Genomic DNA, 17,638 nt, shown 5'->3' on the forward strand with positions numbered 1-17,638 from the left:
TGAGGGAGTGAAAGAAAATGCTTGTTTACAGGTGAATGCAACTGTAGGCACTGCTGCAGTTGAAGATTGAAATCTAAAGACTAGGACACTAAGGAAGGCATTTCAGTATCAGAACATATTTGAGAGCCCATGCAATTCAAGTTATTTTGCCTGCTTTGTAGAAAGCAGCTTTCTGAGAATTAAAGATTTTATAGCAGGTCAAATGAATCTGCTTGGCAGTATGTTGCAAGAACACTGAGTAACACAGGCATATTCCTGTAAACTTTGATTCAGATACTTACTGCAAGAAAAGTTTTGTTTGTATGTATGTGTATATAGTTCCATGTGAGATTCTTGTCTCCTCTTTGGTTTCTTGTTATGGTGGGTAAAAGGGGTGTAGTGAGTACTGTAAAAGCAACCAGTTTAGCCAGGGCCTTGTTTTCTCCCTGAATATGGCACCTTGGAGATTCTGTAGCAAAAGCTGTTGTAACTGGTCTGGGCTATATGCTATGGCATAAAGGGTATGCCAAAAATCGAAAGAGCATTTAAGAATTTCAGCACAGTGCTGCTGTTCATCCGGGCCAGGAATCAGCTCATCAGTTGCCTAATTCTGCCTAAAATGTCTTCAGGTTTCTCCATTCCCTTTATGGGCCCCTTGAAGGGGCTCACACCTAGGATTTTCTCCCTCTTTCTGGCTTGCCAGATTTGTGCCTTTGCTCTGTAATGACTTGCCTGAGCAAAACAACTATAGTAGGATGGTTTCCAGATGAGTGGTTGTATATCTGATGGGACTAAAGCCTTGCTCACCACCCCTTGCTTGGAGAGAGGATACAGCTGCTTTGAAGACCACTGCAAATCTGGATTGCTCAGTGGGACAGGTCTGACCTCTGCCTGTCTGTCCTGGCTCTGGCCATTCACTCAGGCTGCTTTAAGCAGAAATTACATGAGTTGGAGAAAATCCACAAGCTGGCGTGGGTATCACACACTACCATTTGGCATACTTTCCACTAGCATTTAACAAAACTAATGTGGTTAATGTGGTTAATATGATTAAGCTATAGCATGGGATGTGATTTGAATGTGAATGGTAGTCATGCAGGAGTTACCTCATATACAGTGAGCAGCATCTAGCAATGCATGAGACTGTGGAGTGCTACAACTGGGAAGGAGATAGTATAATAGAGCAGCTATTTTAAAGCTATGTTGATTGGAAACAGAATGACGGCGTGCTCAAGCTGTCAGAAAGTGCTCTGGCAGCCATGCTGCTTTTTACTTTTTGATCTCTCTGTGCCATCATACTATACCTAGTTGAATTGGTCTGACATGCGACATAAAAAGTAGTGGATCTTCTGGAGGGTCCTCATCATCTTCTAAAGAAACTGATATTTCACCTGGGAAGGAAAGAGTTTTTAGATGAAAAATTGGTATGGACTAAATTAGCTTAAATTAAGTGAAAGTGTCCATACGCAATGAGAAGATTATTAACTTTGCAATCTCCACACTTAATTTGTATTTACATTAAATTTAAAATTCATTTGGCCTGTCCTCATAAGGGGACATGAGTTATAGGAGGTAAATTAAATTGTATCTTGCATAAGAAGCCTGTTTGAAATGTATTTAAAATTCTTGTAGAAACTGACTTGATTCTAGTGACTTGCACGCTTTTCCGGCTCTCATTATTTGGGGTGGATAGCACACTAGAAGTATAGTTTGAAAGTACATAATGAAAAGAGATATGGAAATAAAAATGAACTTTGCACATGGATGCAGATATCCACAAATCCATGTATGTTAACCAAAAAATCCAAGAAGAATATTTAGAGTATGAAGAAAACAATGTTCTGCAAAGAGTTCTGGAAATCAGTAGAATTCATTAATGGCATGGGGAAAATGGGAAAATATTGTGACTAGAGAACAGATGTATTTGTAGCCACAGGATTCAGTCTAGCTTTTTATAGCATAGGGTTCCTACATTTGTTTAAAAAGCAATATTATAACAATTGCTATGTAAGTCTGGAAAGCAGCACAGGTTCCACATCAGCTTAGTTTTGACAGACGACAGGCTTGGAAGTTGTTCTATGGTAAGACGCTGTATTCAAAGTACATATTGACAGGAGGTTTGAAATGTTGATTCACTGTACAGGGAGTGAGGGGAGTGAGCTGCTCTGGGCTCCAGCCAGGCAGGTCGCACAGATCAAAGCTCCCTGTTCAAAGGTGCTGCAGCAGCTCCTCACAAGAAACGGCAACGAGGTGCGGCTGGGATGCAACCTGGTATCCCTGACATAGGTGAAACTGAAAACTGCATTTGAGAGCATTATCTTAAATCCTCCTGACTTTCAGCAAGGCTCAGAATGACTCATAGATGCAGTGGCCTGATCTCTGACTGCTCCCGGCTGTCAGCAAACTACAGAGAGGGAAATAAATCCCCTGCTGGAAGGCTGCTGAGTGCACCATGCGTACTAGGATGAGCAAGTTCAATTACATTGTAATATTAAAAAGAAGCACTTTGTTATTTTAAATAAATATGAACGGTTAACAGAAAAAGATGTGAGAATATTTGATGGAGGGAAAAAAGCATCTCTGATAAGAGTATTTCACACTCTTATTAAAGAGTATATAAAATACTTGGTAATGACATGTTTAAGTCCAGATATGGAAAACTATGTATAAGTGGCATTTTCAAGTCAGCATTTCTGAAGGATCTTTTTGCATTTCTAGTAGCTGTGAGTTTTGTACATATAATAATATTGTCATTGCTGATGCATTTCTGCTCAGACTTGATAGTTTTTCTGCACTTGCTGTGGTAAAGTGAAGGTCAAGGGAAGTGACCAGTGTGTTTATATTTAAACATAGAGAAATATAAAAGAGCGTTAAATGACTTAACATGAATTACTAGGTGAGATTTACTTTTGTAAATCATGTACTAGATTTACTAATATGTGACTTAACTTGAATCAAAACTGGTTAACAAAATGGGAAGGTCATTCATTTGAACTCTAATGAAAGATCCCATTTTTCACAGTGCACCATCACTCTACATGGATCTTCTTGGTTGTTGATTACTGGGATAATACGCAAACTACATTTTAAAAGAAGTGAACATGTTGACTTGTATCTTCTTTAATTATTGTGTAAGCTACAACTTTGTGTTTGCCTCTAAAAACATGTATTTTGGGAGGACAACATGAACATGTCTGGCTTGCACTACTGTATGTGCTAATGCAAAAAGTGTCGTCTTTCCATGAATGAGCCAGGAACTGGTGTGTGTGTTGCCACCACGCTTGTCCTGAGACCTTTCTCTTAGGTTTGATTGTGATTTTCAGTATTCATTTCTTCAATTACACTTTCAAAGGAAAACTGATCTTACCAGATAGGAAGAAAAAACCTCAGGGAAACATTGTAGAAATACCATTCAGTCCCATAAAAGTAGTTCCTTCCGCCTCCCCAGCAATCTCCCAGTAGTTGAGATAATCAGGCAAATCAATCACAAAGATGTGCTTTGTAGCTTTACATTAAGGATGGATATGAATATTTAAAGTAGGGCTAAGCAGAATGGTAAAAAACCAGTAATTTCTGTGGGTGCACATCTTGTCCCTTGTCATGCTTTTTAAACAAAACAAATTAATATAGCTACTTCAAATAAGATAAGACGTGCATGGCACACAGTATCATTTGGCACAGGTTTTAGTTTGCCGATAGCATTTTGTTCTTGCCACCCAAGTCACAAGCCTAGACATCCTTGGTTCCTCCAGCACTGTCAAAATGAGGCATCTCAGCCTCTTTTTAAAGAGGAGAGGGACCATTTTTCCTTCCTCTCTAACGCTCTGAAAGGGAGAAGCCCAGGAGGGGTCCTGCAGGGACGCAGGTGTACTTCCATCTGTCTGCCCTAGGGAGGATGCCACCCCCATTAAAGCAGCCCCTTTGTCCCGCAGGCCCTTTCGTTCCACGGGAGCCACACCTGCAGGCCTGCCCCCACAACAGAGCTTGTGAGCATCAGCTGCAGAGCCTCAAATGCAGTTTTATCCTTGCAAGGGCCCTTCAAAGTAACCGTGCTGAGCAGGCATTGCAACTCTGACTGCAGTGGGAAAAGGACTGGGCCTCCAGGATGGCATTATTGTACTTGCTTGACGTGGATTCTTAAATGAAGAAAGTGGATGTTCTCACAGCTGCTCCCTCTGCCCCCTGTTATGGTTAGATGCATTCTGCATAGCTGCAGGACACATTTCTATCTTAGTGTGCTTTCGTTGTGGCTGAATTATGGTTGCTATGAAAATCTTTGCATTTAAATTATTGCCATTAGTGTTGCATTATTACACTTAGTTGCATTTAATTTTTGTTTATCTATAAAACTTCTTTAATTTTTTTAAGGGAGTAACAGAAAAGCTTGTGCATTTAAGAGATATATTTATTTATATCACCTTTAAAACCAGTCTGTCCTAATGCTTCAACGTGAGGTATATCTCACCTAGGGGTAATTTTAATATCTATTCTACTTTGGGATTCACAACAGAAAGTAACCTTTTCTGATTTAAACTTGCTAGAGGTCTAAGGCAGATGAGAATTAGGATTAACAGTTGGTGCAAACTACATAAGACACAGAGGGAAATGTAAGGGCAGATCCTCAGATGAAGGACACTATATTAGTTTCATGTAGTCCTCAGAAGTGTTAACAGCTTGTATTAGCCTCAGTTCTTCAAGTTTAAAAATAAAAATACATTGCAATATATACAGAGCACGTTAAAATATTATTAAATTGCCATTTAATTTAAAGTGACTTTGACAGACTAGAGGCTTTCTGCTGGTGGTGACAAATGAAGGTCAAGCTTTTTGTTAAGGTAAACAATGACAAGAAAAATGGCAATTTCTTCTCCTCAGACCTGTAAAGCAGCACAGTAGAGGGAGACACAGAAGGGTACAAGGGCAAGCTAGATGTCCAGCTCTTTTCTGTGCCTTTGGCAGTCTCCTCTGATGTTGAGCTTTTTGTTTTCTTAATAAAGATTCACAATCTTAATTAATGTAAATTGCCAGATACTGTAGGAACAAACAGTTAAGCTCGTAATTTCTCTTTTTAGCCATCTTATTTTGGTACTTATAACTATCATTTGGGTTTATGCTTCAGTGGCATTTAGGATGTGACAAGGAGATTTGAGTGATGTCAAATAGCAGATTGACCTTAATGAAATGTTAAGCACAGCTTAAATGCAAATGTAAGAGAGGGCTGAATAAAACAAGAGATGCAAATACTTTGGTAAAAACCTCTTCAGAATAAAAGCAGTTGTATTCATTTGATTTGCCTCAAAATAGTCTGATAAACATATTTACTTTCCTCACTACAGTTTTTTATGAGAATCATAGAGAAGTTATTAAGCACCCCTGTTTCTCAAATATTTAAGTTGAATGGCTTACAAAATAATTTAATTTACCTTTAGTCATCATACCTAAATTTTCAGTTACAGATAAATAAGAATAAAAATCCTAAATTTCACTTGTATCACAAATAATTATTTTTCTTAAATCATGACAGTTTCAACCTTTACTTCTATCTTAAAGTTTAAATCTGAATTGGCGCTCTACAAAACCTGCTTCCAAAGTACTGCAAAGGAATGTCAAAGGGAAATAAACCAGCTATTCTTAACTTCATGTTTCAACCCTGTGCAGGAGCCTTGACGCTCGCGAGTACTCACCGAGGCTGCAGCACAAGCAGTTAGCATAATTTTGTTAGAATGACGCTGTATTTACCGACTTCGACACTGGTGGGTGCTAACATTTTGTTCCCCTGCGCGAGGAGTGCATCAAGTCACTTCTAACCGTGCTGTCGGGTCTGCCAGGCAACCTCTGCTTCGGCTCCAGCAAACTCAGGCTTCGGTTTTGTTCCCTTTGGGTTTTAAGCAAAGAGAGGCGGGGGGGGGGAAAAGGGGAAAAAGAAGCAAAACCAGTTTTTTACCTTGCGTGCTGTCTGTTGTGGGGCTTGTGTTCAGCTGCGCCTCAGTCGCAGAACACCTGCCGTTTTCTTCTGCTGCTAATTGTGTGACAGGTTCATATCGCAATATGGAATCCAGATCATGGAAAAACTTCATGGTTTTAGTGACATCCCCAGAGTTGTGGGCATATTTAACCGTCCTGTATTCATACTTGAGATTTTTGTACTTTGCACGGCACTGTTTCCAATCCCTGCAAACTCCCAACTCCTGCAACCTTTTAGCAATGTAGATAAATATTCCTTTATTCCTCAGGGTGCCGTGGAGTTGCTTTCTGATATTTTTTTCTGACCAGACGCTTAACAAGGCTTTAACCTCCTCCTCAGTCCAATGCTTCCCTGCTCCACTCTCCATGTTGAAAGTGACCTGGAAATGATTCACTATTTCTAGCCAAGATTTTGTTTCCTAGGAAACCAGACGGCTGGTTGTCAGTAAGCTCCGCCGAGATGAAAGGATCTGGTTTTACTGGCTCAAGCTACCTGAGGGGAGTAACTTGAGAAACTGCCAAATAAGCGGGCCGGGTGTCGGAGGGGAGGCGGCCGGGGCGGGAGCGGGGCCGGCGGGCGGCGGGCGCGGCCCAGGCGGCCTTAACCCTTCTTGTGGGGAAGGGCCTCAGTGCGAGCGCTGTGGTGGAAGGAGGGGGGAAAAAAGAGAGTCACGCAATCGTGTTCCTTTATTAAAAAAATTAAAAATAAAAACCCACGAACACCCCCAAAGGCATTCTCGCCTGCCCGTTGCCGGGTGGGCGCTCCTGTGGGGAACCCCCCGCGCCGGCCGCGCTTTTGCGATAGTTGAGGTGATAGTAACGTGGATAGGACCCATCCTGCTTTACACTGGCTTCTCTGTGTAGTAGTTGTTTTTGAATTGGTGGCCATATACACGTTTTTAACTCTGGTATTCATTGGGTTGCTAGTGATGTTTTAATAAAAAGCTTGCATACTTAAAAATCTGACTAAATTGGCAGAATTGTGTAAGCTTTGCGGTGATGAAATTGAGCTAAATGGAAGATGTAATCCAGCGACCTGACAGGGGCCTTTGGTTCAGGATGTTTGCTTCCCTCTTCCTTGCTATTGATTTTATTGATGTTTAAAGGGACAGCATCAGTATTTAAGTGGAAACGGCCTGTAATAGTAACATTGAGGTTAGAAGTTGCTGAATGCAGTATATCAACCCTTAAGTCATACTGCCAGTCTTTGTGTTTATAGATGGGACATCTCCCAGAGTTAAAATAAATGTTTTTAAGAATGTGTCCTCGCCTCTGATTTTTCTCTTGAAGATCTGTGTCAATAACAGGATAAATTAATTCAGTTATGTGCGAAATTTGTTTTGTTTTGCTTTCTTTAAATTTTTGCTTTACATACAACTGGGTCTAGTGGCCAATAAAGAGATTTTAGGAACTGGAGAAAATTTATAATGAGCATGGTCAGTTGTAGATGAGCATCCATTCTGTAGATTTTTTGTGCCCAATCATATTGTTGCTCACACTAAAATAATTCCAGTGACTTCAGCAGAGTTAAACCAATCTAATGCACAAATAGCATCTTCATCTAATATTGAAAAATATTCTAACTCTTTACTTTCTTGAGAAAAACATCTTTGTGTTTCAGTCATTATTATACATGAGACTGGACTTAACCAGTCTGCCCAAGTCCTTGCGAGAGTTACAGCCATGGTGGGTCTATGGCGGCAGTTTTGCTGGAGGTAACACTCAGCCTGATTCCAGGAAACCTTCTAAAGGAAGATTGAGCAGCCCGTGCTGTTACCCGCAAAAAAAAATCCAGTCTGCAAAACACACCTTTTCACCGGATAAGGACTGAATTATAAACTTTGGGCATCTGTGCAGCATTCTGCTGGCCTCTGTCAGGGAACCTGCCCGCGGGCTCGGCCTGCGCCCGGGGACAGAGCAGGGACAGGGGCTGGGGAGAACTCTGCCATTTCAGCCGATCCAGCTCTTCTGCTCAACAAGGCACAACTGCCAGCCTGAGGCTGATCCACTATACGAGAAGTATTTCCATTTGCACTGATGCTGTACACCAGACTTGTTTCGCTTGACTCAGAAGCTGTGATGGCCTAGCTGTGATACTAGGTTTATATGCTCAAACACTTTTATCAGAGGGTCCATATAGCTTTTAGAGGTGCAAATGCCAGCTTGTCTGCTTAAGTGCAGGAATGCAAAAGCTTCTGCATAGGTGATCTGTGGAAGAGACAATGCATTCCCCTAGGCAAAACCATCAGTTTAATACCCTCCCCTCCAACCCAAAGCAGAAACAGAGTAGCACCATAGAGCCTACTAGTACAGCCTAGACTACTATCGCTGCAAAGTGGCTTTTCAGATTAAGCATCTGCTGTTATTTTATGCCCACACTGAAATAGGACTGAAGTAAGAACCTGAGCCAGTGCTTATTAGTGGAAAGATTCCCACTGAATTCAGTGGGCTTAGGCACAAACCTTATGTGACTGTTTTGAAATAAAGCATAACATGGGCAAGAAACCAGTTGTAATTACAAGCCTGTAAAATAAAACAACAAATAAGCCTACATTAAAATTCATGTTGTAGAGAATAGAAGAAAAAAACACCATTATATGTTAAAACATTTCATATTCTAAGCATTTCAGTGCTTAATGTTAATTATATTTTTTCCATAGGGGCCAGGAGAGTGCTGGAATTGTGACAAGTGATGGAGAGTCATCCCAGGCATTCAAAGTGCACAAGGTAAAATAGAAATGAATGTTTTGTACATACCTAACTGAGATGCATAAAAGTTTGCTTCAGCTAGGAAACACAATAATTAGAGGGAAAGCAACATGTTTTGATGAACGGTTTTTGTTTTGTCAGTGACAGTATCTAATTCTGTTATTTGTGCAATTTAAGTGCAAATTTAAAACAAATATGCTGGGTGTATCCATGCACACAGTGGCAGACATACAGAAGTATCCAGATCAGGCTACTCATGTCACAAAAACTACTTACCAGTGTCACCCTGCAGCTAAGGTGTTAACTCCCGAGATTTGGAAGAGCACCCGTGCAACTGAGATCAAGAGAAAATAAATACAGTTACAGGCTATGCACAAGCAAATGCGTGACTGATTCTTGCCTTACTGAGACTCAAGGAAGTGGGAGCTACTTTACCCATAGGTAAACATAAACAGAATAAAAGATTGAACGAAGCCCTCAGAAGGTCTCACAGTCTTTCTTGAGCTCAGAGAATCCCAAGGGATGTTAAAAGACATAAAATGGCCATACCCTTGGAAGTATTGTGCCAGGAGAATCCCTACATGCTCTGGGGATATTTCTGCTCATTCTGTATTGAATAGTGATCAGGAAAAAAATAATCATCAGCCTGTCCCATCACACTCTCATGTTGTTGTACCTACAGCATAGGTTATGAACCATCGCAGCTTCAGACCGCTCCTGTGTATCTTTGAAGATCCTAGAAGAACATCGTCATGTGGGATATCATGTATATCACAATTACCATGTGTGATAGGGAAACATGCATAGAAGGGTGTAAATATTTTCCACAGGCAGCAGAAGGAGGATTTTGTAGGAGGAATCTGGTCTTCTACTCCTTGTGCAGTTTTTTCAGAGTATTCTTGCTGCTAAATTGTCTCCACATAGTGTTTATTGCCAACAGAAGCTCCTGACAGCTGACTAAAAAGTTTCGATGCATTTCTGCTTTAAATAGAAGGCAACCTGGCTATATGAAGAGTTTCTTTTAAGTAAACAGTAAACCCTCTTGAAAAAAGCTTTGTTTCTGACATTGGCAGGAATGACAATGGAATCTGATAAAACTTTTCATGGACCTAATATAAAAGTAAATCAAATATACTGCTAAGTAGTAAAAGGTATTCTCTAAATAGAATTCCTTTCTAGCAACTTTTCCCTACTTTTCCTGTCTTCTGGCAGTCTTTTTTCTGGAGTTTTAAACAGCACAACAGTTTGGTGGTGTTTTTCAGAAGATGTATTTTTAGTCAGGGAATAGATTGTTCCATGAAAATCCTCAACACAAGAGTGTCTCATTGCTTTATTTAAAACCAGGACTAATGGGATCTGATATATCACTGTGACACCTACTCAGCTTCTTTCTTTACCATGTCTTTAAGGTTATTTTCCTTTCTGTTACAGTTGCTTGCATTAATACTGGACCAAAAACAAACACAAGGAGAAATGAGGAAGTTGCTGGGAAAACAAAACCAACCAGATTTTTTTTTTTCTTTTTCTTCCGAAGGGAATGGGTCTTATAAATCACATCTTCAATGCAGACAGCCTGAAGAAGCTGTATGTTTCAAACCTTGGTATTGGGCACACGAGGTACTCCACGTCGGGAATTTCCGAGCTGCAGAACTGCCAGCCTTTTGTTGTAGAGACTCTTCATGGGAAGATCGCTGTGGCGCACAACGGGGAGCTGACAAACGCTGTACGGCTCCGGAGGAAGGTTAGTGTCTCCTTGGGGAGTCTCTGGCATCATTCCTTTCTATATATGAGGCAGCAAAGAGCAATAAGTTTGCTATGACTTTTGCTTAATACCAGACTTCTTAGAGTAGTGAAAGAGCAGCATAATCAAAATACATCATTTGGGGGTGAAAAAATTCCAGGGGAGGGGAGGCATTTGTAATTGTCACAGGGAAAAACTTACCAGTCTTCTAGACTGACAGTCATGTTCCTGTTGATCAAGGGAGAAAACTAACTCAGCTGTAACAGAAGGCAGCTTGACATGCGGCTCTGCTCCTTTGCGGTGGCTGATAGAAGGCACAAATCATATCTGTATGCATTTTAATCTGAAATGTCTGGAATATTGTCTTTATTTGTATTTCTGGCTTGCAAAATTAATCATGAGCACTGTCAGGACATAAACCAACGAATGCCAAATTTTATAGTGTGTTTGGCTAGAAGGGTATGTGTTAAAGAACCAAATTAAAATTTAGCAGATCTTTCATTGTGAAATCTTTTATATGATATGCCCCATCCAAAAGTGAGAGGACATGCTCTTGTGAGGCAAATGTGTGGCATGCCCAAAGGAACCTGGCCTGTCTTTCATCAGAGCAACAAGTGTGTGAATGGATGGGAGAAAAAAAACCAGCACTGAGGAAATGTAGGTGGAGAGTGGAGAATCAGAGTTACACGAGATATAAAATGATTTCTAAAGATAAAAATTAGGAACTGCAATGCATACAGCATCAAATGGGTTGTAGTGGTTGTGTAAATACCCTGCAGATTCTCTTCTCCCTTAGAAGCATAAATACACCAAGACAGAACAATTTGACTGACCAAGTGTAGCAGACTTCAAATTGTGGGATTTCATTTTTTAATTCAACTTTGCGTCCCTTCACACCTCTTTTTTATTGCTGTTGTTTCTTTGTGCCCAAACCACGATTCTGCCATGATATCTCTTTCTGTATCTGCTATAGATAACTTCATGTTTTCCCTTGTATATTTTACCTCCCTTCTCAGAGCAAGCAGAAACACAAAGCCGATAAAATGGCTCAAACATGAATTCTATGCCCTGAATATTGGTGGCATTAATTTTGGTTGCATGTAGAGCAAAGGAATGAGATGCAAAGGGAGAAATGTAGCAGGCAGAGATGATTGTAACTGTTCTTTTTATATATTTGGTTTGTTGGAAGAAATTCGATGTTACTATGATCTAATCACCTGAAGGACTGATATATTTTTAAACGTTTGTTCATTGCGCAAAGCTGTTGTTAGATTAAAATCTGAGCAGTGTTACATGGGATTTTTTTTAATGTTCGTAACACTTTTGTTTTGTGTCTCAAAAGCTTATGCGTCATGGTGTAGGACTGTCTACCAGTTCTGACAGTGAGCTGATCACTCAGCTGCTGGCTTTCACACCTCCTCTAGAAAACGACGACACAGCCGACTGGGTAGCAAGGTGAGGAGGGTGGGTTTCAGAATCAAGAACAGTAATCTAATCTCAGCATGATATGCAGCTGTAAATGCACACAGCTGTTTGTGTGACACGCAATTATGTTCACCTATGTCTCATTTCAGGATAAAAAATTTAATGAATGAAACTCCAACTTCATATTCATTGCTAATTATGCATAAAGACATTATCTATGCAGTACGTGATCCATATGGGAATCGCCCACTCTGCATTGGTCGCCTTATTCCAGTAGGGGACATGAATGGAAAAGGTAAACCACATACATATTCATATGCATATATATACACATATATATGTCTATGTATAGTTTGTGCCTGAAAGCTATGCTTACTGTGGTGTAAGGAGGAGTATGTGTTACAAAAGTCAGTTCTGAAAATTCAAAACAAAAAAAAATGTTGGTAGGGAAAAAGTAATTTGTAGAAAGCCTGCAAACATATTTTCTGTTCCCAACAAAAGGGAATCCTAGCCACCTGATTAACAGTGTCAGAATTAGGCAGCCCAACTGAAAGAGAATGTTTGTGAAAATTTAATTAACATCTTATCACCTAAACAGGAAAGCAGGGATGGACAGAATCACAGAAAGGTTGAGCTTAGAAGGCACCTCTGGAAGTCATCTGGTCCAAATCACCTGGAGACAGTTGCTCAGGTCTATGTCCAGTCCAGAAACAAGTCTAGTTTCTTCCTTTCTCCCGTAGTAAGGTGGCCAAAAAGTGCTGGATTACTGGTAATATATTTCTAAATTCCAAGCACTCCCAGTCACATTTGGTATGGTACTGGCACACCGTACAAATCAATTTATGGGAAAAATTCTTTGTGTTCCTGTTTAGCCTGCAAATCAAGATCTTCCATGAAGTGAGATTAAAATCTGTTCATTTGTATAAAGATAAAATAATGCAAACACAATGTAGTAAATGCTTCCATATCTTCACCAAACTTGGTAATTTTAACCGTAAGAAAAATTATCAAGAACTTTTTTAAAGCATACAGACATTCCTACTCTGTGTTACACAATTTGATCTTTCCTGTGCCTGTCTGTAAAAACTCTTTTTATTGGAGTTCAGTCCAGCATCCATTGTAATAAAAAGGATCTATCTATCAACACATAGCATGGGAAAAATAAGGAGTGTCTTTGTGTGAACAAAAGTAATTCTGTATATCTGAAGTCACTGAAATAAAATTGGAAAAGTTTGAAGAAGTGCAGAGACAACAAAGGCAAAGACATGAATTGTCTCTCTTGATGAAAATGATGCTGTAAATATGATGCTGTTCCTTCCACTTCTGCCTAGAACAGGTTTATGATCTTTAGGGGGGGAGGGGGCAGTGTTTGGTTTTTGTTGTTGTTGGTTTTGTTTGTTTGTTGGTTTGGTTTGGGGTTTTGTGGGTTTTGTTTGTTTATTTTTTAATATTACAGAAACTATGGCATGCTATGCCTTTTAGTTAGAACTTATAGCAGTCTTTAATTGTGCACTTGGCAACCTAAACCATAGCAAGCCAGATACTGCAGTAGAAATGCAATTTTGAGGGGTAACAGTAACAAGAATTGTGGACTCTAACTGAAATATTTCATTTCAGGAAAAGATAACAGTGAAACAGAAGGATGGGTAGTCTCTTCTGAATCCTGTAGCTTTTTGTCTATTGGTGCAGAGTAAGTGCCCTGATTCTCACTTTATCTGAAAGCTCTCCTCAGGCAATGATTAAACATTAAACCTCAAACAGCCAAATGTCATAATCTTTAACAATGTACATTCCCAGTCAGCTTTGTGTCATTCGGGGGTAGCTGCCTCTCATCACTAGACAGACATTTGTCCAGATATTGCCTTGTGGGCCAGGATTTTTTTAGTGACCATCTTTATTCCTGGTTATATTTTTATATTGCATTATAATGTTTATTAGCTTTCATAGAAAAGTACTCTGTTATTGATTCAGGACTAAATTATTCAATCTTGTTTATATTTCAGAACTATCATCCAGGTTCAGGACATTTCTAAATGCTATGTATTTCTTTTTCAAGGTACTATCGTGAGGTCCTTCCTGGAGAGATTGTGAAAATATCCAGATATGATGTCCAGACACTGGATGTTGTACCAAGACCTGAAGGAGATCCATCAGCATTCTGCATCTTTGAATATGTTTATTTTGCAAGACCAGACAGTATTTTTGAAGGTAAGAAGATGAAGTGTACACAGCTCTTCCCTAAATAGTGGGAGATGTTATCCTGGAGAACAATGTGACTCGGGAAAGGATCTGGGATCACAGTAGGGTACCACTGAATGTGAGCTTGCAGAGCAGGGCTGGGACAGAATGGGCTGGCACAGTTCTGGAGGACATGACACTCATCAGGAGGAGCAAGTAACATCACCTTCCTGTTCCTAGCTGTGCATACAGCCTCTGTCAGGCTGCCTGCATAGTCCTATGTGAGGGTGAAAAGAGCCACAAACATAATTAAGAGGAAATATCCTTAATTTAAAAAAAAACTTTAAAAAAATTATGAAACAGAATCTGTGAAACAACTTTATTTTGGCATTTTCTTTGCAAGAAATGGTTATTTCAGGAAGATGCTTTTAATATAACTTGTAAATCCAAGCATTGTCTAAGTCAGGGGTGTCAAACTCATTTTCACCGGGAGCCACATCAGCCTCGTGGTTGCCTTCAAAGGGCTGAAGTGAAAGTGAAAGTAAGTTTGACACCCCTGATCTAAGTACTTGGGGTTGTCAGTCTAATGCTTTTATTATTTTTTCAGTAGGAAGCCCTCAAAAATTGCCTCAGTAACAAGATATTAGCCAGGACTCTCATACCTAACAAACAAGATCTCCTTTGCTTTCTATGGCCATGTCATCTGTTGATCCTACACAGTTCCCCGCCTTTATAAAGCCGGTTTCACCCCACATCCCTTTTTTTCATGATCCTCTTACCCTTCAGTATCGTCACTTCTTACATTCCGTAGTACTGTTGCTGTACCCTTTGCTGTGCCTCAACTCATCACAATACCTCCAGTTATCTCACATGTTGCAAATTTTTTAGGACCTTAAAAGCTTCTGAGGCCTCTTATTCCCTTACTAAATTTGGAGCAGATTTTGCCAACTGATTAAAATTTACTAAGCAGGCAGAGGCAAACAGCAGGATTGTACAAGTGTTGCCTGCTGGAAGAAACAGCCTAAAAATAAAATATGCACGTTATGAACAGGCAGGCATAATTTCTACTTCTTTCCTCCTGTCAATCGATTTTGTAACATCCACAAGACCTTCAGTTATCCCATTAAGGCAAACTGGATTTTAATTTTCTGTATAGCGATATGAATGTGAATGTAAGAATATGGCATTATGGAAGGAAATAAAAAATGACCTTATGAGAGTGACTGCTTACTAGTTCTGGAGCTTTTCTCACTGACTTCTATGCCTGCAACTTAACAAAGAAATTAGTACAGCAAACTGAGGAAATCTGAATTACGCATACCAGACAAAACACTCCTTGCTGTCCGTAGGTCAGATGGTGTATTCGGTCAGGAAGAGGTGCGGGCAGCAGCTTGCTATTGAAGCACCAGTGGAAGCAGACCTGGTCAGCACTGTTCCTGAGTCTGCAACCCCAGCAGCTCTTGGTTATGCTCAAAAGGTATATGTTAACTTGCCTTTTTTTTCTTTTTTTTTTCCCCAAGCATATTTACGCATACCTTTTTTTGTAACGGGGTATTATGGTATGGGCCGTTAAGAGTTTTGTATTGATAAAGCTTTATATCTTGAGTGTGCTGGGTACCTCCTATTGAGTCATCTGCACTTGTTTTTTCTGTCATTATTCTACTATATTAAGGTATTTCAAAGTTCTTTGTTTACTGTGAAGTCATACTAAATCCTAAGGTTGCTTCAAACAACAGTAAGTGAGAATATCCAGTTTTATAGATACTAATTCTGTTTAATTGTCTCCTGTTTACAGTGTGGACTACCGTATGTTGAAGTACTCTGTAAAAACCGATATGTAGGAAGAACATTTATCCAGCCAAATATGAGGTTACGGCAACTTGGTGTTGCTAAGAAGTTTGGGGTTCTGTCTGATAATTTTAAAGGCAAACGAGTTGTTATCATTGATGATTCAATTGTGAGGGGCAATACCATTTCACCTATAATAAAACTGCTGAGAGAATCAGGAGCCAAAGAGGTAAGTTAATTTTCATCCAGTACAATACCATTGTAAGCAGAAGGTTGATGGGACGGTAAAGCACAGGGGTTTGCCTTCATTTGCACTAAACACTGTTTCCTTACTTAAAAGAACAAATGTGCAAAAAGGAATAGCTAGTGCATGTTTATTGTGAAGATAGGTTGAGAAGTTTCTTCTGTATGACTGTGATTTTGGGGGCACTAAGGGGGTAGGAACAGGTCTCCATTATTAAAGCACTATCTGGCAGGTAAAGAGAGAATGCAAAACAGATTAGGTAAGATCACAAAATCAAGTATTGGTGCGGTATTCCTGACATCTGTGTGACTTGTGGTACTGCATTACATACAACCACATACTGCAGTGAATGGGCATGTGCCTTAAGTCACCAGAGCGCAAAATTTTTAATGGGTTAAGATTTAATTGAAACAGAATGTGCAAGTCTCTTACTGGAGAAAAAATGTTCTGTATAATATTTGACTTTATAAACTGAAACATGTTCATCAAGGATTCAACACCATAGAAAAAAAGCAAAATCAGGATGCAACTTTTTAATAACACTAGGAAATACTGTAAAAATAAATTCTAAAACTGTCTTTCTCTCTCCTGCTGCATTGGCATCTGAAAAAAAGAAATCTTACTTTTAACCCCCTTCCATGTCTTCTTTGTAGTGTCATGTTCTGTTCTTCATGATGATTTTGTAGAACTAGGACTTTGCTATTGCATTATGATCCGCTGACCTTTACCTTATAGCAGTCTGGTTTGCAACTGTATTTTTATTCAGGTGCACATTCGTGTGGCTTCACCTCCCATAAGATTTCCTTGTTATATGGGAATAAACATTCCAACTAAAGAAGAACTCATTGCCAACAGACCTGAATTTCACGATCTTGCAAACTATATAGGTAAATGCTACTTTTTCTTTTTTTCAAGAGAGAAATTTTACCCGTAGGTGTTTTATTGTCTACATCAAAATAAAGGACAACACATCAAGGCAACAGTGGCAAAACTGACTAAAAATCGCAAGGTTGATACACTGAATGTCTGCATTGTGAGTACCCTGTGGATCAAACCAATTTAGTTACACTTTTTTAACACAGTTAGTGAATTATATTTCTCCAAACAATAGAAGGCATTAGAATAATTGTGTAATCGTAAGTTATAAATAAGGCATGACAACACAACTTTCCAATACTTAGATCTCCTCCTGGGAAAGTCTTTACAGCAAGGAGCTACTGTAAGCAAAATACCAGGAAGAAAATATGTGGTGAAAATCTGTCTTGTAATAAAAAACTAATGTAGTTTCATGAGATATTCATAAAAATGTTTGGAATTTGTAAACACCCACTGATTTTTTTTCTACAAATTTAAATGTATGTAAATAATTTAAACTGCATTATATATTTCACTTTGAGAGAAATGACATTTGAGACTAATCAAAGAATGTTAAATACATTCTCAAATCTCTAGAATGAGTCATGTTTGCGGCAGAACAAAAGAACCGACAGCTCATGTTGCTTGTGATCTGGTAAATAACTTGCTTATCATCAGGATATCAGCAACAGAAGTCATGTAAAGGCTTGTGAGTGAGGAGATATATTATATATGGCCCATTGTGCTACAAAATA

The 17,638-nt window shown here is 39.4% G+C and overlaps 2 protein-coding genes across 4 annotated transcripts in view; one reads left to right on the plus strand and one right to left on the minus strand.

Annotated features, from left to right (window-relative positions):
• PAICS (phosphoribosylaminoimidazole carboxylase and phosphoribosylaminoimidazolesuccinocarboxamide synthase) overlaps positions 1 to 6,387 on the minus strand; it is a 41,270-nt gene extending 34,883 nt beyond the window's left edge. For 2 of the 3 annotated variants that reach the window (XM_065634344.1, XM_065634342.1), the window contains exons 1-2: positions 5,924 to 6,387; positions 1,284 to 1,370 (exon numbers count right to left, since the gene is read on the minus strand). In XM_065634344.1, coding sequence (XP_065490416.1) covers positions 1,284 to 1,370; positions 5,924 to 6,311 — 475 coding nt within the window. In that variant the 5' untranslated portion in view covers positions 6,312 to 6,387. The remainder of the gene's footprint in view (positions 1 to 1,283; positions 1,371 to 5,923) is intronic. The other variant, XM_065634343.1, reaches the window with a different exon arrangement.
• Positions 1 to 17,638, plus strand: part of PPAT (phosphoribosyl pyrophosphate amidotransferase) — a 44,177-nt gene that overhangs the window by 24,838 nt on the left and 1,701 nt on the right. Inside the window, exons 2-10 of the mRNA XM_065634346.1 lie at positions 8,604 to 8,670; positions 10,187 to 10,393; positions 11,736 to 11,848; positions 11,968 to 12,113; positions 13,436 to 13,508; positions 13,875 to 14,026; positions 15,346 to 15,473; positions 15,792 to 16,013; positions 16,795 to 16,915. Of these exons, the coding sequence (XP_065490418.1) occupies positions 8,604 to 8,670; positions 10,187 to 10,393; positions 11,736 to 11,848; positions 11,968 to 12,113; positions 13,436 to 13,508; positions 13,875 to 14,026; positions 15,346 to 15,473; positions 15,792 to 16,013; positions 16,795 to 16,915 (1,229 nt within the window). The remainder of the gene's footprint in view (positions 1 to 8,603; positions 8,671 to 10,186; positions 10,394 to 11,735; positions 11,849 to 11,967; positions 12,114 to 13,435; positions 13,509 to 13,874; positions 14,027 to 15,345; positions 15,474 to 15,791; positions 16,014 to 16,794; positions 16,916 to 17,638) is intronic.

Source organism: Caloenas nicobarica, chromosome 4 (genome assembly GCF_036013445.1).
Source record: "Caloenas nicobarica isolate bCalNic1 chromosome 4, bCalNic1.hap1, whole genome shotgun sequence".
In the NCBI taxonomy this organism is placed as follows: domain Eukaryota; kingdom Metazoa; phylum Chordata; class Aves; order Columbiformes; family Columbidae; genus Caloenas; species Caloenas nicobarica.